The sequence below is a fragment of the Alligator sinensis genome, unplaced genomic scaffold (assembly GCF_000455745.1).
Source record: "Alligator sinensis unplaced genomic scaffold, ASM45574v1 scaffold899_1, whole genome shotgun sequence".
Lineage (NCBI taxonomy): Eukaryota > Metazoa > Chordata > Crocodylia > Alligatoridae > Alligator > Alligator sinensis.
Genome location: NW_005842614.1, coordinates 135,721 through 159,407, shown reverse-complemented (window position 1 = coordinate 159,407; position 23,687 = coordinate 135,721). Strand labels below are relative to the sequence as shown.

Sequence of the window (23,687 nt, the reverse complement as noted above, 5' to 3'; positions counted from 1 at the left end):
TGACCACCAACAGAGCCTTGTGGGATACCACACTTCCTGGATACTCGATGTGTCCAGGAGGACCTACTCTAGGTCACTCACAAGTGCAGCCCTTTGAGTATGGTGATACATCTGCAAAGAAAGCCAAGAGTGTGCAGTAGGGACTATACATATAAGGTGTCAAGATACAGGGGTGAGCAGCATGTCTGGGCCTGTGACACCCTGGAAAAGGAGAGGTGAGAGAGAGTGAGACAAATGATGAGCTGAGGATAAATGGGGACCTGGAGAGATAGGCCTTCCACTTTTTATAGGTTGTCTTGTAGTTAATGTGTCATAATACATCAGAATAACTGGCTTTACCTGCATTTCAGCACAGAGGATCAGGTCATTTTCAATGTCTCCAATCGCGCAACATCCAGGGGTGCAAACTGATCGGCTGTGTTGCATTTTCACTGGGATAGATTGTCAGACAGGTAGACAAGGTACAGTGGGTCAGAAAGGCTGGAAACAGATGTTCCCTTTGTGTTGCCATAAAGATTATTATGGCAGCACAAAAGCCAAGGGAACAGAGGTCTGTGCCCCTTGTTGAGCCGGAAATGCCCCAAATTGTGGCCGCAACAGTAGGTGTTATCAATTTGTACCACTTTTTGGAGTGAATGCCTGCTTGCTTTATAGCAAGAGAGCATGCACAGCCCGAGCTTCTCGCACTCTCCAGCTGCCCTGGGTGGTTGCTTCTGGGGCTTCAGGGGCCTGATCCTGTGTGCCTTGAGAATGGGAGTTCCTGGGGAATGTGGGACCTAGCCCCCGAAGCCCCAGGAGCACCTGCCTGTGTTCTCCTGTTTTCAGAGATGTGGCGCAAGAATCCCCAACAGGGGTGGCCCAGATGCATGTATTGTGCTGCTGTGCCCCTGTTTGGGGTGCACCTCCCCAAATGGATCCTTACCTACAGATGAGAGGAAGAGATTCCCCACCCATGCCCCAGCTCAGAGTGAAACTCTGCAAGTGGAGAAATGCCAGTGTTCCCTCATTTGCAGTTGTCCTGCAGGTTTGAGCCCTGAAGCCCCAGAACCAGCAGGGACCCAACCCTGCAGGACAATGGTGATACCTGTATCACCCAGTGCAGGAGATGAGCTGTGCTGGGACATGCCAACACAGCTGATGTTGCAACAGAAATGATGCCTTGTTTTAGCCCAAGATAGTCTTCCCAGATGCCCCCACCTACCTGCTTGCTGTGGGCAGAGGTCCCCTGTAAAAGTTACACTACTGGTAAACAGTCTCCCAAGGTGTATAATGGTGGTGTGAGCAAGATTCATTCCCAAGATAGAAGCCTGGTAAACTCCTGATGGGTTCTTTGGTAGGCTTCCTGCTGCAGTCCCTGCAGGGGAGCTCCTGGGGAATTGTGACATTTTGGGGTCACATACAGAGGATTCATAGGCGTGGGGCTGGTTCTCCCCTGGAATTGAAGGCGGCAGCATCTCCTGTCTATGTCCATTCTGAGTGGGTGGTGACCAGCTGGCAGAGAAAGCAAAAGTCTAGGCGGAGGGAGGGTTGCAGGAAATGAGCCCCCATCCCTTCTTCCCTTCTAAAGTGATGAAAATGAACCCAGGCCAGACGGGAGCATTATTAGTCTTCAAGTCTGACTTCCTCCAGAACACTGGCTGTAAAACTTCACCCAGTGCTTCCAGCTTTGTAGCTTGTGGTTGAGCTGTTCACATTTCTTAAAAATGCCATGTTCCCTCTGGTAGCCTTTGGACACTTACAAAGGCAAACAGCTCTCCCCACTCATTCTCTGAATTCCAAGATTTTCTTTGCTGTGAAAATATGACTGGCCCAAACCAAACCCCAGAATTTATCCTTAATATCATGGCTAACCATCCTGACAGTGAGATGCATTCAGCTGTGAGAGGAACTGCCAAGGGAAGTAGTGGCAAGACTTTGAAAACTGGACTGGACAGAATCTGAGGCAGCAATCCCATACTGCAGCGGCTGATTTAATAAGCCTGTGCCAGCTTGGATAGCGAGGAGTCTGTGGATCCCAACATTCCTGAGCTGCAGCGAAGTTCAAACCTAGATTCCCTACTCAGTCCTTGCCACTAACCCTTTATGTCTGCGACAGGCCAAACCCAAACCTGAGATCAGAACACTCTCAGTTCACTTTGGAAGACTAGGAGCTGACTCCAACCCAAACTTTGTGGTTGACCCAGCTCACCACTTGCTTTGGATGTCCAACATGGGTATCCATTTCCTATGTTGACTCAAGAGACTGCAGGATGGTTCAAACAATGCATGCAATCAGAACTGCTCAAAGAACAAAATTGTTGGAAATTTATGGATTTCAGATTCAAAATTGTTCACATTTAATTGGGATTTAAAAAAAAAACCAAACATCTTTCCAGCCCTGTTTTCTCAGGATCTCTGACAAGGCCTACAAGTGTGTTTACGTGGCTGGTTGGGAAGAACAGTTGTCCATAGCTATGGACTTTTTGAGTACCAAACCAAGGCATGCTTCAAGAGGAAAATGCTTTTTTTTTGTTACTGGTTGCTTTGTGCTAAAGACACTTGACCCAAGGAGACTCAAAGAGCAACTTGGTTGTACATTTACAGCAACAGATGGGCTATGGAGCTAGCTGTTGTTTGATTGCAGTAATTTTTAGTGCTAGTTACATGCTGAATTGGCTGATGCCCTCCCAGACCTGTTGTCCTGGGCTGGATTCTTGAAGCAGAACTCCTCTGCTCAGCTGCACTTCTGGAGGGGCCCACCTCAATCAGTCTGGGCCCGTACTATCCTTGGCTTCCCAGCTCAGGCTGACAAGCTGTGTCTCCACAAGGACTAGTTTAGTAAAATTTCTCACCATTGCTGCCATCACTTCATCCCACTATTATAGTCAAGGGGAAACTTCTAATGTAGATGGGAGTTTGGTGGCCAACTGTTTTGCCAGCCTTCATGCATTTTAGTGTGTGGAGTTTAAAGGCCTCCCCAATAACTTTTAACAAGCAAATGGATAAACCTTTCTTTTTTGTTTTTCCCTACCTTTGGCTGTATCCTTTTAGCTTCTGTAATTCACATAAGTGTCTGTCCTATGACACAGTGACATGGCAAACTCTAAACTATGTTAATCTGAAAGATGTAATCTGAACTCTTGCTTGCCAGTGAGATTTTCTCCCTCCTACACTCTCTGCTTAGGGGCAGCAATGTAGTAGTTTCAAACGAGATGCTGCTTTCTTGTATGGAAGCATAAACTGGCTTGTGTTTGTGTGTATGTCCAGGCTGCTAATGTTGACAGTATAAATCATCATGACTGAAATTGAGAGTATTAGTAATGATCTTTTACAAAAATGGAAACATCCTCCTGGCATTGTATATCACAAAAGAAGAATACACATTGTTGTATTCAATGCAAGACAAAGTTAAGAACTTGTAAGATTTTCTGGAATCAGTTGCTTTGATTCCAACTGATGCCTCAAATCTTCTAAACACACGTTCATCCAACCAAAATGTCAGTGTTCCTACTTCTTTAAGTAACCTTATCAAAGGTTGTGTTTTTTCTGATAGTTCTGATAGGGCAGCAAGTAGAGATCAAGCAGAAAATGTTATCAGTCAGGCAGCTCAGTCTCTGGAGGCAAATATCATCTTCAGTAATAAAAATCTTGATGTAATTGCACAGTTATTCAAGGAATACAGAAGATTCTACAGAGGCAGAAACTCTGAGCACTGAAGCTTTTAAAAGATCCTGCCAAATAATCAATGATCAAATAATCACCTTTTGCTTGTGAATGCTGGGCCAGTGCAAACAAATGAAGGATTTTCCTTTGTAGAGTAATGGAAGAAAATTTTCAGTTTTCCATTTTTTATGCCAGCTTCCAAATGAAGAATGTGTAAAATGAAATAGACTTTTTGAGTCTACTTCAATTGATTCTGTTTATTGCTTCTGCCACAAATCATTTAAATCCAGAGATTTTCTTTTGCCTAGAATAGAGTTAGAGGCTCGAAAAATATACGTCAATGAAAGGAGAAATTGTCAGATCACAGGAACAGCTATTACACCATATGGTGATGTTGCTACAGCGCTGTGCTTTAGTACATCCTCTTGAAAGTACTAAAGCAAGCATGGCACAGTAATTGCCCGTACTGCACTGTGTGCATGGCATATGGTTAGATTTTGCTGCTACATTGGCATAGCAGCGTGCTAAAATGGGAGTGTGCCGCTACAGCAATGTAGCTGCTGATCACGTGTAGACTCATATGATTGCTACATCACCATAGTGCACCATATGGCTATGTAGTGAGTCACTACATTGCCATTGGGCAACGTGTAGATGCCCCCATACACTTAGAAACTAGGCCGGAATAAGATCATATGATTGATAAAACCAGCACCAAACTAATTCGTGTATAGCACATTGACAAGCTGTTTTGGACAGGCTTTTTGATTTGATCAGATTGCACAGAATAGAAAACTTTTCCCTCTGAGGTCCAACAGATAAACTCGATTAATCCCACAATGGAAAATGTTTTAAATTTGTGGAGTTTCTTGGGAAAATCTGACCTGGTGATGAGAACACTTCTCCAATGAAATACCTCAAGGAAAATTAATGATCTTTACCTGAGAAAAATATTTATAACAAAATTATTCATATTCTTGGGAACAGGACCAAGAAAGACATTGTTTCTGCCTTGAAAGTTGCCACGTGTTCTGTAATCCTTGACTGCATCAAAGACATTAGGAGATGAGAGCATATGACCATGATTGTTACATTTATTTCTGAAGAAGCAGCAAACTGAGGCGAGAGAAGGCCGTGTTGTGACTAAAGAATATTTTATTAGTCTTGAATATGACAGAATCTACTGGCACTGGAATGACAAAAGCTCTCCTTGAACAGCTAGAAGAAATGAGAACCTCACTCCATGATTTTCTACAAAATAAGAAAGGCAAACACTGTGTAGTTCAGAGGAGAATTTAGGACCTTTGCAAAAGAATGTTTCTTGTTCTCCGGAATGCATCTTTTTTTTCTCTTGTATTTAGCGAAATGGTGGTATTTTGCAATATGGTTCAATGCTCATACTTTTGTTTAATCTTCCCTCAGCACTGGCATGTCAGGCACTGACATGTGAGCAGCCTGTTTCCAAAACTCGTAAGCAAAATGAGATGGGAAAGCCAAACTGATGTGTTCCACATAGTTTGGTACCTTGTTTCAAAACACAGCGCTGTTTTTTTTATTTTCAGTTGCCAAGGATTCAGACATAGAGGGAACTGCAGGAACCAACATTTGAAATGATATCAAATTTGCTGGCTCACAAAATCTGCAACTATAATATCTTAATGCAATTTGGTATTTTGGTTTGATATGCCTTATGAATTTAACATTGCAAGTAACTTGCTTCAGGACATTGAAGTGACTAGAGAATAAACTATGCATCAGCAAAAACATTCAGAGTTCTATGTAGAGACTACATTCTGATAAGGGATTCTTGGGTATCCTGATAGATGCTAAGAAACTGACTAATGAGTTGGAAATCAAAGCTAGATTCCCAAAAGAAATGTGGTTTAGCATATGAACAAAAAAGACTGTGTATGATTACAAAGCCAGATATGAACCATTAACTAATCCAGAAAAGAACTATCAAATCAAATTTCTTATATTATGCTTTGGATCCTGCAAAACAGTCATTTGGGGAGGGATTTTTACAGCTTGAGGAGCACCATGAATCACTCAATGTTTTGGAAATATTAAAAAAATAAAACTCAGAGGTGCCCTTCAAGCAGCTACTACAGCAATGCTTTGTTTTAAGAAAGCATTAGAAGATGGGCAGCTGTGTGAAGAGGCATGCTCTGCTTGTTGATATGTTGGATCCAATGTCTTGGATATTTGCAATGAACTTAAATCCCTTGGCAGGTAGCTGGAACTTGGAACACATCTAAAAGTAGCACTGGAGTTTCTGAACAACCCTCCTGCCAAACGTTTGTTGTTGCCAGATGTATCCATCATACTCAGGATTCTGGTAACTTTGTCTGTATCTGTCACCAGTGGAGTGGAGAATGCAGCCGTATACTTACAAAGACGTATTTGTGTTCTATGGTGGCTTCAAATCATGCATCAATCATGCATCAAATGAGAACAAATTGTAGAAAGTTTTGGTCTCAGAGATGCCATCCATGAGTTCATGTGTGCTAAAGCAAGAAAGGTGACATTCACCAAAAGTGCTATCTGCTAGTCCTATATCTGTTTGGGAAAAAGGGCCTCTGATTGCCTGTGTTTCATTTTCAAGCTCTTCATTTTGTTTCATATGTCCAGGATCATCAGTCAGGAGAAAAATAATTCTTATTCTCTTAATATTTACTGGAGAGAGAGGCAGTTAACAGGGGAAGATGGCAAAAAAAAACTCCTGCCTTCCCTTAGAAAATACACTAAAGTAGCACAAGCAATACTACTTGATTTCAGTGATGCTATTTCTGGTTTATACCAGCATAACAAATGCCTGGTTGAGGTCCCCAGGAGAAGACATCCCAACAGATACCTGTGCCCAAACAGAATGGATTTCTGGGCGGCCTCTGAGAGGAGAAGCAGCTGACCTGGCTTTCTGTAAATCCGTGTGATTAGAGACGGAGGTAAATGTGACTACTTCTTGTCTTCAGTCAAAGGTTTTAACCCTGGGTAGTCCTATTGACCCAAGTGGAGTTACACCAATGTATGCAGGTAAAGGTTTCTCCTTCCTACATCCTTTAAGACACTTTTAGAGGCAAGGAATTAGCAATCAATTAATTAATGTGCATACTGGGTACACCTGCATCTATTTGTTTGAAACGGCTCATCTCCATTTCACCAACAATACTGTACTTTCCTGTTTTTAAAGAAACTTCAGTTTGGAGGAGCTGATAAAATACAGTGCTGCAAGATTTTTAATATTGTTAAGGTTATGCTAGATTTATGAAACACTTGTCTAGAGAAATGAAGAGCAGCCTTTGCCACCAAAAGGTCTGCCTTGAGGTTCAGGATAAAAGAATTTCTAAAATCTAAATGTGTTTTGCACCTCACCCAAAATAATTTCTAAATTGGTGCTTTTGGACAGCTTTAATATCTTCAAAGATATTTAGTTCCTAGCAAAGCATTTGGATTCAGATGCATGATTTGAAATCAGCACAGCTTGAGTTTGGAATGCCATGATCCACAATCCTGGATCGGAAACCAGGAATGGCACCACTGAAATTAAGTGGTACTGCTTGTGCTGCTTTAGTGTATTTTCTAAGGGGAGGCTGGAATGTCTGCCATCTTCCCCTGTTAACTGCTCATCTCTCCAGTAAATATTAAGAGAATTAAGAGTTATTTCTCTTCTGACTGATAATCCTGGACATATGAAATAAAATGCAGGACTTGAAAATGAAAAGTGATTGTAAATAATCTTAAGTATGAAAAAGATAGTGAGATCTACAGGATTACTTATGATGCACTGAAATGCATGTTGTTTTTAAAAGCAAAACACAATGCTGGATGCCCAGTTCTCTTCTTATTTCACTCCAGCCTGTTAATTTTACTGACTTTTGGCAAAGTTGCTTTTGACTCTCACCAGCATTAAGGAAGGGAAGAATAGGGCCCAAGGTTTACAAGGTGGATGGTGCAGATATGAATATCCATAAATGTATGAATATCCATAAATGTAGATTATAAATTAGATTTCTCTTAGAGGGCAGAAGTTTCAGATAAGTTTTCCAACACAACAGAAAGGGCAAAGAACCTGAATTGTTTTAAGTTTAAAATCATTGGCTGTGGCCAGACGAGTAGGAACATGCGTTTCCCTGGGGACAAGCAGCAGCAGCACACCTTGTGCCGCTGCTACTTGTCCCCAGGGAGTGCCCATGCCACGCATGCTCTGGCACGCGGCAGGTTACCCCAGGGTGGGGTAGGGAAGGCTGGGGCCAGGAACTGTACTGGTCCCAGCAGCCTTACCTGGAGTCCTGGGGGCCTTGCAGAGCTGCAGCCACAGCATTGCTGCAGCAGGGATCCTGGCCAGCAGCTGGAGTATGGCTCTGGCCAGTCAGGCTCTGGTTTTGGGTGGTGCATGCTGCCACCCCGTGCCACCCTGCTTTTTTTTGGCATGGGTTTTTTTTGACCCTGGGATCTCCTGGGGTCAAGAACACCCCCTGTGCTGGTTTTCTTGACCCCAGTGTGGGAAAACGCCTGCATGTGCGGTGTGTGGCACCACAGATAGGTCTGCGGTGCCACGTACTGCACATCTGCACTCGTCTGGATGCAGCCATTAAGGCTGAACTTAGTTTATGGCAGGAATATGATAGGGCAAGGAGTTGTTGGTTAAAGAGTTGGTATGTATGTGTGTGTGATGTGTTTGTAATCCTCATGTTGGGGTCTAGAGGTTACTCTCTTGCAGCGTGGTAGATGTCTGACAATCATAGGTTTTGGAGTTTTTACTGAACACCTTCCGCATGCCATAAAGGATTCTTTTTTCCCTTTGTGAATGCTTTATTGGCTTCTGTGTGGTGTCTTTTTTTTTCTGCCTTCCCTAGGAGTAGTAGACATTAGTCACAAATATGGTTGAGGGGGGAAGTCTGATTGGAGTGTACTAGAAAAACTCAGAGGTTCCCAGCTACAGTGTATTGCTTTTTCTGCTGCTGGTCATACTGATGACTAAATCTGGGGACAGGAATGAATTTTTCTCCAAGGTCAGATGTGTAAGGACAGTGGAGGGGAGTTTGCCTTGTTCTGTCCATGAGCCTCTTCCTAGAATCCTCTGAGTATTTATTAACCAATTACTGGTACTTCTCTGTCATTATACTGGCAGTGCCCTTGGCTTCCCTGCTTTTTCATATGGCGTGCTCTTGGGTGTTCCTGCTGTTTTGTGCGTTGTTGTGTATGTGTTTGATGTGGTGAACTACGAGGATCCTGGGGTAAATAATGGTTGCCTGCAAATGCAGGGGACTGGACTCAATGGCCCAGAAGGCCTCTTTCAATCTGACAGTCCTTATAAACAATTCTGTTGCAACCAGACATCAGTGAGTGAAGTGCTTTTCTTCTGAGTGTTTCTTTGGGCTTGTCTTTATATTCAGCCAAGGTGAAACTACTGAAGGGATGCAGTGGCAGATAGACAAAGGCATCTCACTATGGCTCTGGAAGTGTGAGTGCAAGCCCTGCTCTCAACTCATGTTAGATGCTGCCCGAGCTGATTCAGTCATAGGGATACTGGGTTATTCAGGCTAGGGAATCAAAGGCAAATGGATGCTGGCCACATCAGTCCCTTGTGTACTGCTGGCTAATAAACTGTTGTGTGTTGACCACAGTACCCTGATAGGCCATCAGGCTCAGATGGATTTTCCTGTCCTAAAACCGTTGAGCATTGTCAAAAGCTAATGTCAAAACCTGGCTCTGAGATGAAATTTTGTGGTACAAGAAGTTATATTGGCTGCCACTGAGCATATGATGGGAAGGGACTTCCTGGGTCACTGACTCCAGTTCCCATGACACGGAGGTAGGAGCCTTTTCCATCCCCTCTGAGAGTCAGCGTGTGATTCTGCAGCTTTGGTGCTGGGTTCCCCCTACCTACCTGGGAGTGGTTTCTGTTCAGTGATGAGGAGGAGGAAGAGGCAGAGGATGAGAAGATTATTTATTTTCATAGACTTTTATAAAAAATAATTATCAAATACAAAAAAATAAAAATAGCAGCAGCCTCAGTTGTGAATAAAACCCTAAGGGGACAAAACGCTCAGTGTCGCTATAAAAGAATGATATTCTTGGTACAGAAAAGCTATCAAGTCACGAGAAGCAAAATCTCTACTGGAATTCCCATCAGATCTGTCTGCTCTTGTGCTAACCCTGCCCCACCACCTGGCTTAGAAGGCTGTGCCCCTAAGAGGCATGCTTTGCACAGCAGTCTCACCTCACGCCATGCCTCTTTGCCAGAGGGCACTTGTCTGTACAAGCTGGGTGATGCTTTTTCATCTGATCCGTAAGAAACAATCTTATCAGTGACAGGGCCCTTGGACTAGTCAAAAAGGCTAAGCTAGTTCCCATCTTTTCTGAGGTGAATACAGCCACTATTAAATAAGGTTGGAAAGGGCAAATGCAATAGAAGGCAGCTATTTGAATTTTTCCTGTCTCTCCACTGAGTGTCACCCTCACACCACAAATCCTCAGTCACAGCAGTGTTTCCACAATCCCCAGCTTACACACAGGACCCTTCTTGCTGCCTTTAGAGCCTTATCAAGCTACTTGCTGTGCTACAAGATGTCTCTCTCCCTGGTGGACCCTAGCTTAGCAGCTTCAAACTCAGCGGATGGTACTGACTTCTCCAGCATTAAAGTCCGATGAACAAGGTTTCTTTGTCCTTGACTCGCACAGGAATTTTTCTGCACAATGATGCAAAAACAAGAAGTCCTGATGAGCCTCATTTCACCCAAGCCAAGACTGACACTTGGATTCAGTGGTCACCAAAATTTCAAAATACAGAAGATGGTGTTGAATTCTGTTCCTGGTTAGACTGGGGCAAGCCCCAGCAGAACTATCCCATGATAATTGGGTCAGTGAATTCTGATGGCAATGATCTCTCTCTGCTGGCATCTTCAGCACCACCATGCTGGGCTCTGACCTTGGTTTCTGATCTCACTGCAGTGCTTTCTGCCATGATTGGAGATGTCCACTTTCACTCTGCAGTTAGTCACACCAGATAAACCCAGGAGACGCAAAGTGTCATCATTAGGAGAACTACAAGCTGCCTGATCCCAGGCCCTGACATCACACCAGATTGTGGGTCCAGCATCAGTCTTGAGAAGTTGGGATTCTCATTCTGGACAGATTCAGCCTTGTTGATCGAAGTGCAGGATACTCCATTCACAACAGTGGAGCTGTGCTTGCTCATGCTAGGGATGGGTCTCTCCCCGCTCTCCAATCATTGTTTGTTTTGAAGAAAGGGGCTGGATACTGTGCAGTTACCAAAAAAAAGATGTGACCTAGCAGAATGCAGATAATCTCCCCTGTAACACTGTAAAGGCAGTGGGTTGATGGGCCCATCAGCTCTACACTTTCTAGGGCTGTTAAGCAAAGCTAATTGGAAATTCCCTTCCTCTCCCTCTTTCCCCCCATACCTGCCTTCAAAAAAAAAGGGCAAAATTCAGATTGGGAAATGCTGCTAGGGTGCTTCAAGAGAGATGCATTTTGGATGCCTCATAACCTAAGTCTCCTGGTACCTGGCCAGGCTATCTCCTGTGATGTACTATTAACAGTATATTATAGGAGTCCTGATCACAGTGAATCACTGGAAGATGTAGTTTGGCCAATCAGCCAGAGCAGAGAGGAAGATAGAGGCACTTGAATTAAGTCCCCCAGGAAGCACTGCAATGGCATTTCTAAAAAAATTTTTTTCTGGGAGGGGAAAGGAAGGATTTTTTTAGCAGTAAACTGTTTTGTTTTGTTTTTTTAAAGTCAAAAGTCCCTGAAGAAAGCAGACCCCCTTTGCAAACCAAGTCCATTCAATCTTAAACCCAGTTTTCCATCAAACAATGATTTGGGCAGAAAATTTTCAACCAGCCCTGCTGTTACATGAGGTAACAGGCTCACTTGCCCTCCCTTGGGCCCCTGAGCCTGAGTACATGCCCTGACCCTCCCAAGTGAAGAACAGGGGAGAGAGAGAAAAAAACCAAGACCAAGAACTATAATTGTCCCCATAAAATAAAAAAGCCAAGAAACGGATTTACCTTCTAAGAAGTTCTCTTGAGATGCCTGACAAAAAGGAGCCAAAGCAATAGGAACAGGCTATCAGCATCTGAAATACCCAAATCTTCCCACAGAGTGTCACTCTCACTCCATATGCTCCTCAGCTGAATAAGCTCCTCAACAAACAAATAGGCCTGGCTTCAATTGTGTCTCATTCCTTCAATACTGACAGATTATCCAAATGGGGCAAGCTGTGATGTCCAGATGTTTCTTCAGCCCTGACCCAACAGTAGAGAGTCTCTGGGATAGGCATAATCTCTCTCTCTACTCTCTTTTTCTGTCCCTTATCCTACTGTCCCCTTTCTCTGCTGTCTCCTTTTCAGCTCCTCCTTCTGTCTGCAAAGTGGCTCCCAGTTGCTTTCCTGTTATACATAAAAATAGAGCCCATCAAAATACCAGATCTGAAGAAAAATCCCAAATGTGGGGGACAGTTCAGATGGGTCCTCAGAGTCCATGTTTGGCAGCTGTTTCTAGTGAGCTGACTACAGTCCCCCAGAAGGAACCTGTAATATTTGGGGCAAAGGACAAACTGCCTGGTGGTTTGGAGTCTTCCTTGGTTAGCAGCTCATCCGAGCAAGTTCACTGGTGACCTACAGAAGGAAGAAGCTTAAGGGCCCCTTTGATATTCTGTGGTATGAACTAAGGCAATTGAGGATGAGCAAAGAAGAAACCCAAGAAGAAAGAAGAGGCACAACATTTCTCCAGGGAAGTGGTTTAAGTTGATGCAGCCCCTCTCAGCATTGTGGCTCTCAGGGTCCTCTAAGACAATGGTTTTCAGCCTTTTTTCATTTGAGGACTACTAAAAAAATTCAAATGGAGGTGCAAATGCCTTTGAAAAGTAAGTGTGGGTATTCACATATTGTTGATTGATCATAGTCATCTTTCACGGACCTCTTAGACATAGTCTGCAGACCCCCAGGGGTCCGCAGATCACAGATTGAAAACCACTACTCTAAGACCTTGTTAGCATCATCATTGAAACAGGGAGATCCCAGGATCCAAAAGCAAGTCAGAAGGAGATAAGACCGTTTTTTCTTTCATGTCAGAGCACGGGGAGGGGATCTTCTTTGTTGCCTTGCTCTGTCATTTTCTTTTTCAACCTGGGTCCCCACCAGTCAAAGGAGGAGAGAGGCAGACAGTGAAGAAAGAAATGACTGGGATGATGATGATGATGTAGCTCCAGATTGCTTGTATGAAAGTATTGTAGAATAGTGGCCCAGCCTTGCGTATCCTGGCGTGACAGCACTATTGTATGGTAGAGCAACCATAGCATAATAAAATTATGGTCAGCTGTAGTGTTTACTGAAAGTATCAGAGAAAACTGTTGTCTCTCAATACATTAGGGCTAAATTCTGAGTGAAGATAAGCACCTGCAAATGTCACTGGAGGCTAGGATTTGTAGGTGCTCAGTATTCAGGATTTGCCTCCAACTTCAGGTCACTTGGGTGGCATCTTCTTCTAGAAGTAAAGACCTGTTTGGTCATTCTTTTTCTATTTCCCGCTCCCTCCCAGGAAAATGAGATATTCCTTTCCCTCCCATTCCTGACCCTTGCTTTTTCCAATGGTATGTATTTCACAGCAGCATGTGTGCGACAAAGGGTATTCTTTCTCAGCTTCATAAACAGCAAAAATATATATATATATAATATATATATTTATATATAGAATTATGTTTAAATATTTGCAAAGAGATCACAACTACCTCGACCTTGCTAAAAGAAGCCTATACAGTAGAGGAAGTGAGCAGTGACAAAATTCAGAGCAACAGCGGACACACACTCATAGGTGGTGAACCATTGATACAGTAATGTAACAAAGTGTCCGCGGCAGCTTCTCATCTGTTTTGCTCAAAGCCTGTTCCAAAGCCCGCTGAAGTCATGGAAAGCCTCCATGTTGAGTTCACTGGGCTTTGGATCAGGCCCCTGGCTTGGGTTTCTGTTCTGAAAGGAGGTGATGGGAAGGGCAGGGGCTGTAGCTGTGTGTTGAGCCTGTTTATCCTCCCACTCTCATTTAACCATCTCCTTGCTTGTTCCTCCACTTTCACCAGTGCTCACACCCCTCCTCTTGTGTGTGCCCACAAGGCAGAGGGTATCCTGGTTGTTATTATGACCCATCCAGTCTCTTCCTCCCAAACTTCCTCTTTCTTCTTACAAGCCCCTTTCACCCTCCTGATATTCTGGTTGTTTCCCATCAATTCCTCTTAAGCTCGCCTCGCCCACAGAGGCCACTCGTGATGCTGTTACTGATTCTCTTCAGCTGCTGGGTCCCGGCAGGTACACTCATCTTGGTCACAGTCAGCAGCAAATGGGATCACCTGAAAGAAGGGAATGAAGAGAGAAAATCTGCAGGATTGCCTACTGCAAATGGGTGCATAAAATCCAAACTACAGTTTCTCAACCAACACCATGAGGATCAAGAGGGTAGGCTATAAAGAACAATGGCCTTGATACATTTATGTAGATCTGTCTTCTCAGAAGGGAAGATTCTTCAAAAGGCAGGACAGGCTAATGTTGTTGTGAGTGAAATACCAGCTGAAGGTGCAAAAGCAGTCATCCAAGTGTTTCTGTAGTCAACTGGAGTCTGTTCAGACTCCGTAGGGACTGGATCAGGCTTATAATTAGGCAAGGAGGGTCACCTTGACAGCCAATAAAGGAGCCAGCCCAGATCAGTTAGGGCCTTTCTGTGTATTACAGCAACACACAAAGAGCCTTACTCAGGTTTGGGGTCACTTGGTGAGTGCCATCCAGACAGAGCTGAGGGCAGGCTCTGTACAGCATAGGGAGTGAATGAGGGTGAAGCAGGGCATGTATACCAGGGCTTTTCCAAGCGCCATCAACAAAATAACCTCCACCAGTGTGAGATACCATGCTCAGTAGCATCATTAAGTTAACCACATGTTCAAAATACAGCCATATATGATGTCAGAGTGAACAACCACAGAGATGAATGGGGCAGGGAGAGGGCTTCTCTCAGTGCTATGATTTCAGGCTGTCTGCCAAAGCTGGGAGGTATTACTACACCAATTAGTTTTAAGATGTGTTTTTATGGCTTGTGGGATTTGATCAGTTTTGATTCTGTGGCAGTGGTTGGTGTGTTTGGGGTTTCTTCCCTGCTAGTTATCACATCAAGGAACAGGAAGACAGCTTGGGTGAGATGTTGCTCTGCAAAGACAATGAAAACGCAATTTGGACAGAGGATGGACTCTGTCTAATGTAAGCCACTGTACATGCAGCTTAGGTTTAGAGTCCTAATATCCCCAGCCAAGCAGGGCGTGAGATCTTGGTACAAGTGTTTCAAATGTCCTAACCACATTACTTCTGAGTCTCCTCCCAGTAGCAGCAGTTTATTAGGAATTTATCCTTAATCCTGCCACCCAGACACACATTAGTTTCTTGCACAAGCTGCAAAATATGAAGCCAATCCAGTAATGATGCCCCACTTCACTTAACACCAAGTAAAAGGATGATCCTGCATGGAAGGACTGCATCCAGCAGCCAGCTCTTGACTCATGTACCACCATAAAAGGTGAATGCTGACACACATATGCATAGAGGACTGATAGTAGTGCATGGCTCCAGCCAAGGTACAGTGTGAGCTCCTCAACAGAACCCTGCAATGCACGTCGCTCCTGTTACAGCACAGATTCCCCCCTGGCTTCCCCCCAGTTCTGCTACTGCATCTGTATCCAGACCTGCAGTCCCTGTTATCAAAGCACTGATATCCCACCCCTACCTCCCCAGGGCAACTTGACCCAGATGTGTGGGCTTGTTGACTCAGCCCACACCTCCCCATCTTGGCCAACATGCCCCAACCAAAACATGTGCTATAGTACTGACCCCCACCCTGACCCTTGCCCCAGCACTGCCTTCCGATATTTCAGCACTGACCCACCTGTTCTGAGTGCCTCTATCCTGACCTGCACTGCTGCTACTATACTACTTTCCCCCACCATTAAAAGTATGACACCCCAGCCCTGCAAAGGACCTGTATCCAGATTCTTCCAAACCTGCTCTTACAGCTTGGCCCCAGTGCTGTCAATGCACTTATATGCTCAACTGTACTCCTTGCTGTTATATTACTGACCCACCAGCTCTGCTGACCTGCTCCTATCCTGACTTTCAGCCCTGATCTATCTTGGCCTATGTATTTTCATCCTGAACTGCAGCCCCTATCATTACATGCCTGACACTCCCTGCCCAGCCAATGCATCTCTAACAGAAAGTGACTTGCACCCCTTGGGATTAAATCACTGATCACTGATTGCATGCCCCTGCTGCCAGTGTGCCTATGTCCTTATTTGCATCTCCTAATACTGACATCTCTGATTCAGCCAGTCCTTCTCAAACAGGACCCATGCCTCTGCTTTTGTAGTACTCGTCCCACAAGCCTGCCAATTCACCTGCAGCCTGAGACCGAACCCCTGCTACAACAGCAATGATGCCATCTCTGTCAGCGTGCCCCAATTCTGATTTGCATCAGTACTGAAATACTGCTGACTACCCCCTCTCCCCGCCACCCCCACAAGGAAACTGAATGTGAATCTTCAGCCACCTGCTGTTGCAGCTCTGATGCCCCAGCTCTGCCAATATGCCTGTATCCTGACCTTCACTCTCTGCTATAACAGCATGGAGTCCTCACATTGCCAGTGCAACTCTACTCTGACTTGCAGTCCTATTATGCCACAGATCCTCCTTGACCTGTGCCCCTCTTTCCTGACCTGCAGTCCCTGCCTAATAGAAATGACTCATTCCCGAGCAGCCAGTACACCTCTATCCTGACCCACAATGCTGCTATTACAACAATGCCCCCCCCCCCCCAATCTTGAATAATGCACCCCTAGTGAAATCTGTGCCCTTGCTATTCTGACCAAGCCCCTCCAGCTTGCTAATGCACCTCTACCATGACCTGGAGCCCCTGCTAGTACAGCTCTGCCTTCCACAGCTTGGGCAAGGTGCCTCTACTGTGAATAATATTCCTGCCAGTACAGCATTGGCCGCCCCATCCACCTCAAGCTTGGCTTATGAACTTTTGTGTTGACAAGAACCAGCTCTGCCTATCTGTCGCTATCCTTACCAGCAATATTCAAATCATAGAATCAAAGGACTGGAAGGGACCTGCAAGATCCTCAAGTCCAGTCCCCTGTCATGGGCAGGAGGTTACTGGGCTCAAACAAGCAAAACGAGATGCTTATCCAGCCTCCTCTTGAACACCTTCAAGTACTACGACTGCACCACCTCTGCTGGGAGTGTGTTCCAGATTCCAGTTACCCTTACAGAAGAGAAGTTTTTCCTTATGTCCAGCCTAAATTTCCCTCAATTAGCTTGTGTCCATTGGTCCTTGTCCTCCCAAGGGGTGCCTTTGTGATTCTAGGCCAGTGATTATTCTTAAGTCACAGCACCCTGGGGTGTTATAAGATCCACTTAGGGGGTGCCATCAGCACTGTTAGGTGTGCAAACATCTACACGTGATTCACAAAACAACCTCAGGGGCCATGTCCAGACCAGCACGGTTGTGTGGTGTGTGGCACTGTAGACATGTCTGTGGCACCACATACCACACATGCAGCTGTTCTTCACATTACAAGGGTGCAGTGTGTGTGTGGGGGCGGGGGGGTTGATATCCAGGGGTCAAAAAAACCTGCGCAAAAAAAGCAGGTTAGCATATAAGGGGACAGTGTGAACCACTCAAAAATGGAGCCTGGCCAGCTGGAGCCATGCTTCAGCTGCCAGTCAGGCTCCAAGCAGCAGGATTACCACTCTTGAAGCCCCAGAAAGACCCCAGGTAAGGCTCTGCCAGTGTTCCTCTATTCTGACTTTCACCTTCTGCTATAACAACAATGCCCCCCTTTCCCCTCTTCCCCCCAACACAGCTTGGCTGGTGCACTTCTGTCCTGACCCTTATGCCCAGTATTATAACACTGACTGCCCCAGTTCAACCAGTGCACTCTATACTGACACTCCACCCCTGCTACTACAGTACTGCCCCCCAGCTCTGTCAATGTACCTTTATTGTGCTCTGTGTTCTTTCCTATTACATAACTACACCCCCCCACCCCAGTTTTGCTCATGCATTTTTATCCTAACCTGCAGCATCAGCTATTAAAGTACCGTCCTTCTAGCTCTGCACGTGATATTCTGACTGTACTACTGGGCTCACCCCTGAGCTGTCAATACATGTTGCTTGGCCTGCAGTACTCCAAGTATTCTAGTCCTTGACCTTTACCTAATAGTTTGCTGCACTCTGTGGCTAAGTTAGTAGCAGGAGGGCTCTCACAGTGGAAGGAAGGAAACACTCCCAGGGAGATCCATTGTTACTCAGAGCCATGCCTGGTTCATTCTGCCTGACCTCATGGAAAGGTAGTGTGAGTTGGCATTTATTTGCTGCTAGTATTGTGCTCTCTCTCTGTCTCTTTCTCCCCCTTTCTCTCTCTATTATGAGCATAAAAATAAAGTGATGCCACTAATTTTTGCAATGATATTCTAAGCCAGTGGTTCTGAGGAAATGGAACTGTTTGATTTGGCTCCTTTATGGAAGATTCACTATAGCTCTGAGTAACAGCTATTCCACTATTTCCCCTGCTGTTTACCCCACCCACTTTCATCCCCAGTATGACTAGGGTTGTATGGATTTCATTCAGTGACACCCTTCAGTGTAACCATAGTGCTTGTTGTAAGACATCCTGGTAAAACTGAAGGTATCTTTCTCTAATTGTTTCTCTGCAATGCCTTTTTCCTCCCATCAAACTTGGACATTTCCAATGGCTTTTGTTTTTTCGTTTGTGTTTTTTTGCTTTTTGTGATGAAAGGAAAGATGACTAAGTATCTGTAATAAAGAAAAGAAGAAAAGAACCAGATCTATATATTTTTGGAATGAGAAACTATCCTAAGCATTGTTTTGCTGTTCAGTGTATTTTGGAAGTGCAAAACGGGATGCAGGAAAGGAGACTGGGCCTGGGAGAAGACAGATCTCATTGGGCTGCATACACAAAGATACCACTGCATCATCCTACAGGTACAGTTTTCCAAGGAGTAGAACAAAGGTCAAGTTCTGCAGGCGTGCTAGGAAAGTACATTAATCAGCCAGTCAGTCGCTCCAAGCTGGGTTGGTTGACAAATATCACTGCATCATTGAGATGCTGAGTCATGTAACATGGTGGCTTCTGCATCATCATCACTGGTAGCACCAAAACTCACTGTAATAATCAAATGCTGTCATAGGGACTGATTTCTTCAATGGGATAAAGTCCCATGAATGTCAGTCAGAGCCGAGTCGAGCATTTAGTCCTATTGGCTCTGATCCACATCAGACTGAGGCCAAAGGAAAGATTCCTATGGTCTTCAATGAGCTTTGGAGGAAAACCTGAGGACTATGCTTCCCACTTACAGGGGTGTTTGCCTGCAGGTTCAGTTCTAAGGTGCAGCAAACCCATGGAAGCATGGGCTATCATAGGCTTTTAAAGCAGGACACTTGGCATGTTCCCCAGTGTCTTCTGTAAGATGTTCACTTACCTTCCTGGAGGAGAGTGTGGAAGAGCAGCAGTCACCCCCATCATACTTGCAATATGCCCTGTTATTGATGGTGTCACACCAGCCATCTGCTTGGAAAGGCTAGGAAGAGAAAGGATAATTGCTGAGTGAAGGCTGACTGTGGTGGCTCTGGTTCATGAGTGGAAACTCCACCGCCATTCCTTGATAAGGCTTTCATGTGATCCTGTAACATTATAGGATCCAGCCTAGTGACTTGTGCTCTCAGCTTTAACACTACACTTGACCTCGGAAGACCCGACTTCCCATCCTTATCTCACCCCTCCTTCTGGAAAGTCTACCACCAACTTTAGTATACTACACACACTCTTGCAGTCCTTGCTAGGTGGGAGCAGGAATAATGTGACCATGTGTGGCCAGTGGATGATAAGAAAGCTAGGATGGACAGTGATTATGCCATTTTTTTGTTCCATCTTGCAACACCCACCAAGCGGCTGACAAAATCCTTCCACTGCTTTGTGCCTGGGCATGGAGGGGGGACCCTTCAAGTGATAATTAGAGGCATGGCAAACCTAATCCTCTGATAGAAATCAGCCTGTTACATGGAACCTTTAAAGAATTTTGTAAAAGGTATTAGTTTTTTGCTGAACTAGCACTGCAAAATAAAAGCCTGTGGACATTCATTATAAAATAAATTCATAAATTTTGCATTCTGTTCTAGTAAAATTCCTGGATTGGAACAGGATTTTCAAAAGCATCTATTTGATTTAGAAGTACAAGTCCCATTGACTTTCAAATCAATTAGCTCTACTAGGTCAGTGAGACCCCAAAATCAATGGGGTTTGTGCTCCTAAATCACTTAGGTATTTCTGAGACTCCACAACTATCCTATACTGCAGTGGCATAGTTACAGCACTGTAGACTTATTACTAGAATGCGCTAGTGTAAGTGCACCTAAAATGTGGTTTGGACTGGTGATGCCTCAGCTCCAAATCTGTCTTGCCCTAACTGCTACACAGATTCACCAGGGGTTTGCATGGATGCATCCATGTCAATGCCACTAAAAAATCACAAACAAGTCTCTGCTAAAAAAGCATGACTTACAAGGAGTGAACTTTCATCTCCAACTTCGAAATATTATCCTAAACCAACAACACAGTTCTCTGATTGGAAATTTTACAAACATGAGACAAAATTTGCACTGTTTTGATTATTTACATGAGTCATCCAATTAAGAAAGCAAAACAAATAATCAAGAGCAAGAATCAACCAATTAGGGATGAGAAACAAGATCCTGCGACATGCATAACTGAACATTGCTATATGAATTCAAAATATTTGCCACATGCTGCTCAGGAACAATTTACAACCAAGAGCTATTTAGCAGAGAAATTTATGAATAAACTCCAGTTACACATAATTGTGATAGGCCCACTGGCTGTTGGCAGAGATCTTGCTGCTTGGCCAAGGAATGCATTGCAGAGAAAGAGCATAAAAATGGTGATCTTATTGCCACATAAAGGGATGCTAAAATGTGGAACGGGGGCCACAACTGTTGGAGCTCCCCTAATACAGAAGTGCTGGCAGATGTCACCATCCTCAACAGAGCAAGGCCCACTGGCAACAGCCCAAAAGGCCATTAGCAACTTCCTTCTGCCTACCTCTGTCAACAAGGTGATAGGAAACCACAACAGACATGGCTCGAAAACAACTTGGATATATTTTTGTAATTACTTGGGTGTAATTTTGTCACAGTGAATCAGAACTAGGAAAGTGGGAAGCCAATGAGTCAGTGGGCTGACACCTTACTGTCACTATTGGCAACACCTTGAGTCTCCAAGCAAACTCCGTGAAAATGCAAAGAGACAGTCCATGACCTGAAGAGCTTATGGTCTAAACACAGGAGGCAGACAATGTCATTCTACAGATGGAGAAGTGGGGCACAGAGCAGATAAGTGACTTGCCTGTGGACATAAAAAGTATCAGTTACTTAGGAACTAAACCCAGCTCTTCTACATTCAAGCCTTTGTTACAAGATCCACTTGGCCTTGCTACAGAGCTAGCTGGGAAAAGTAGCCTTGGAGAGGCATGGCCAAAACCCTTTGTTTGATATCACTTTGCAGACCAAATAGTGATTTAGGTCTGATCCTCATTCCACCCCTTGAACATGCCCAGCTTGTTTTCTAAGGGACATGGGGACTGCAATAAAGAAAGTGCCTTCCAACTCTGAAGCATGGTACTGTACAAAGCTTGCACACACCCTGAAAAGTTTGCCTATTAGTGAAATGCAGTTCCCTCATTGAGAGAAGGCAAACACTACTGAATATTACTAAACAGTGGGATTTACACCTTCATTGTCTCTCAAGCCCCTTATCAAGAGAGAGATGCATTCTCACTATTTAACAGAGAGGAGAGCTGAGGAAGAGAGGCTGAGTGACTTGCCTAGGGCCACACAGCAAGTGGCCATCAGAGGCAGGCTGGGATTGGCAGTGAGGGCTCCTGACTCAGAGTCGGACCCATATTTAGTGCGTTAGGAATTGTTGCCTATGTTTAACAGCAACACTAAACAACAGTTTAGGGCAGGAAATGAAGAATACTGTATCCAAGTGAAACTTCCAGGGGAATTAGCTAGTCAGAATGTAATTACCCAAGCTGGAATTGAACCAAGGTGCAAGGTTAATTAATACTCCTACTCTTGTGAAAAGTGCCAGGAGATCTTAGATGAGCGGTGAAGCCCTCTGTCCTCTATCCTGCCTGAGAAATGACACTGTTTCCCCAACCCTGTGTTAGGGCACTGACAAAGAGTGAAGAGTCCCACCTTCTGAAACCCCCTACTGTAGCACCCTAGGGTCACAGGGACTAATTCATGTGCCAGAGAGGGAAAAATGTTGGGTGTGAGTTTTTTTGCCACATTCCATGCTGAAGTTTTTCCTTTAACTCTGCTCCATATGTCATGACTCACTGGCAAAACAAAACCCATTTCTTATTTAGTTTCCATATAATTATTGCAAAGAATTGCCCATCCCGGATGCATGGGTCTGAAATGAATTTCAGATAATTTCTTGTGTGCAGTGGCCACGGATGGGAACTGGGGAGGAGGAGGGGAAGGGAAGAGGTAGGGCGTAAGAAGAGGTCTTCACTTGCTTTATATTCCTATTAGAAATAATTGCTCCTCCCCCCAATCCGCCAAAACTGTAGCCCACCCTAAACAAACACAGGCTCCTATGGCAACACTTGTTAGGGAAACTTGACAGCTCATGCTCAAAATTACATTGGAAAAACAGATGAGAGGAAAATAAAATATGACTAATTGGATTGAAGGCCTGAAAGAGCCAGGAGCATGGCTTGAAGACCTGTGTCTCTTACTGAAAGATGTTAAAAATGTTTGACAGGACACTAAAGATAATTCAATCTCCATCTCCTTTGTGAACCATTTCCACTAGGTCCTTCAAGTGAGACATACTGCAAAGCTCTTTCTGGAGACACATTCTTACTGAGGGACCAGAGGCTTTCGGCAAGAGCAGAGGTGCTAACCTCAAAGAGTTTGGACCAAGTTCCAACCAAGCTCATTACATTTTCCTTGCTTCCTGTTGTAGTCTCAGTTGGGGTGGACAGGCCAGGTCCTCAGCTGATGTAAGTCAGGATGGAGCTACTGACTTGAACGGAGCTATACTGATTTACACCACTTGTATATCTGGCCTGATATTCCTTTTTATACTGTACCCTCCACTGCTGCGTAGCATTGGTGTGTTCTGTGCAGCACTAGCTGCATTCTGCCTGAGAAGCAGCCATGCGTCACACATCTCTTTTTATGACCAGGTTACAAAACGCCTGGATGCAGGAGTAGGGGTTGATGTCGTATACTTAGACTTCAGGAAGGCCTTCGATACAGTATCCCACACCATACTGGTAAACAAGTTAAGAGGCTGTGACTTGGATGACTACACAGTCCGGTGGGTGGTGAATTGGCTGGAGGGTCGCACCCAGAGAGTCATAGTGGATGGGTCGGTATCGACCTGGAAGGGTGTGGGCAGTGGGGTCCCGCAGGGCTCGGTCCTTGGACCCGATACTCTTTAATGTCTTCATCAGCGACTTGGACGAGGGAGTGAAGTGTACTCTGTCCAAGTTTGCGGATGACACAAAACTGTGGGGAGAAGTGGACACGCCAGAGGGCAGGGAACAACTACAAGCAGACCTGGACAGGTTGGACATATGGGCAGAAAACAACAGAATGCAGTTCAACAAGGAGAAATGCAAAGTGCTGCACCTAGGGAGGAAAAATGTCCATACCTACTGCCTAGGAAATGACCTGCTTGGTGGAACAGAAGCGGAAAGGGATCTGGGAGTCCTAGTGGACTCCAAGATGAACATGAGTCAGCAGTGTAATGAAGCCATCAGAAAAGCTAATGGCACTTTATCGTGCATCAGCAGATGCATGATGAACAGAACCAAGGAGGTGATATTTCCCCTCTATCGGGCGCTGGTCAGACCGCAGTTGGAGTACTG

The 23,687-nt window shown here is 44.7% G+C and overlaps 1 protein-coding gene across 1 annotated transcript in view; it reads right to left on the bottom strand.

Annotated features, from left to right (window-relative positions):
• Positions 1-13,877: 13,877 nt before the first annotated feature.
• Positions 13,878-23,687, bottom strand: part of LOC102385061 (pappalysin-2) — a 118,642-nt gene continuing 108,832 nt past the window's right edge. Inside the window, exons 20-21 of the mRNA XM_006033252.3 lie at positions 19,206-19,304; positions 13,878-14,011 (exon numbers count right to left, since the gene is read on the bottom strand). Of these exons, the coding sequence (XP_006033314.1) occupies positions 13,937-14,011; positions 19,206-19,304 (174 nt within the window). The 3' untranslated portion in view covers positions 13,878-13,936. The remainder of the gene's footprint in view (positions 14,012-19,205; positions 19,305-23,687) is intronic.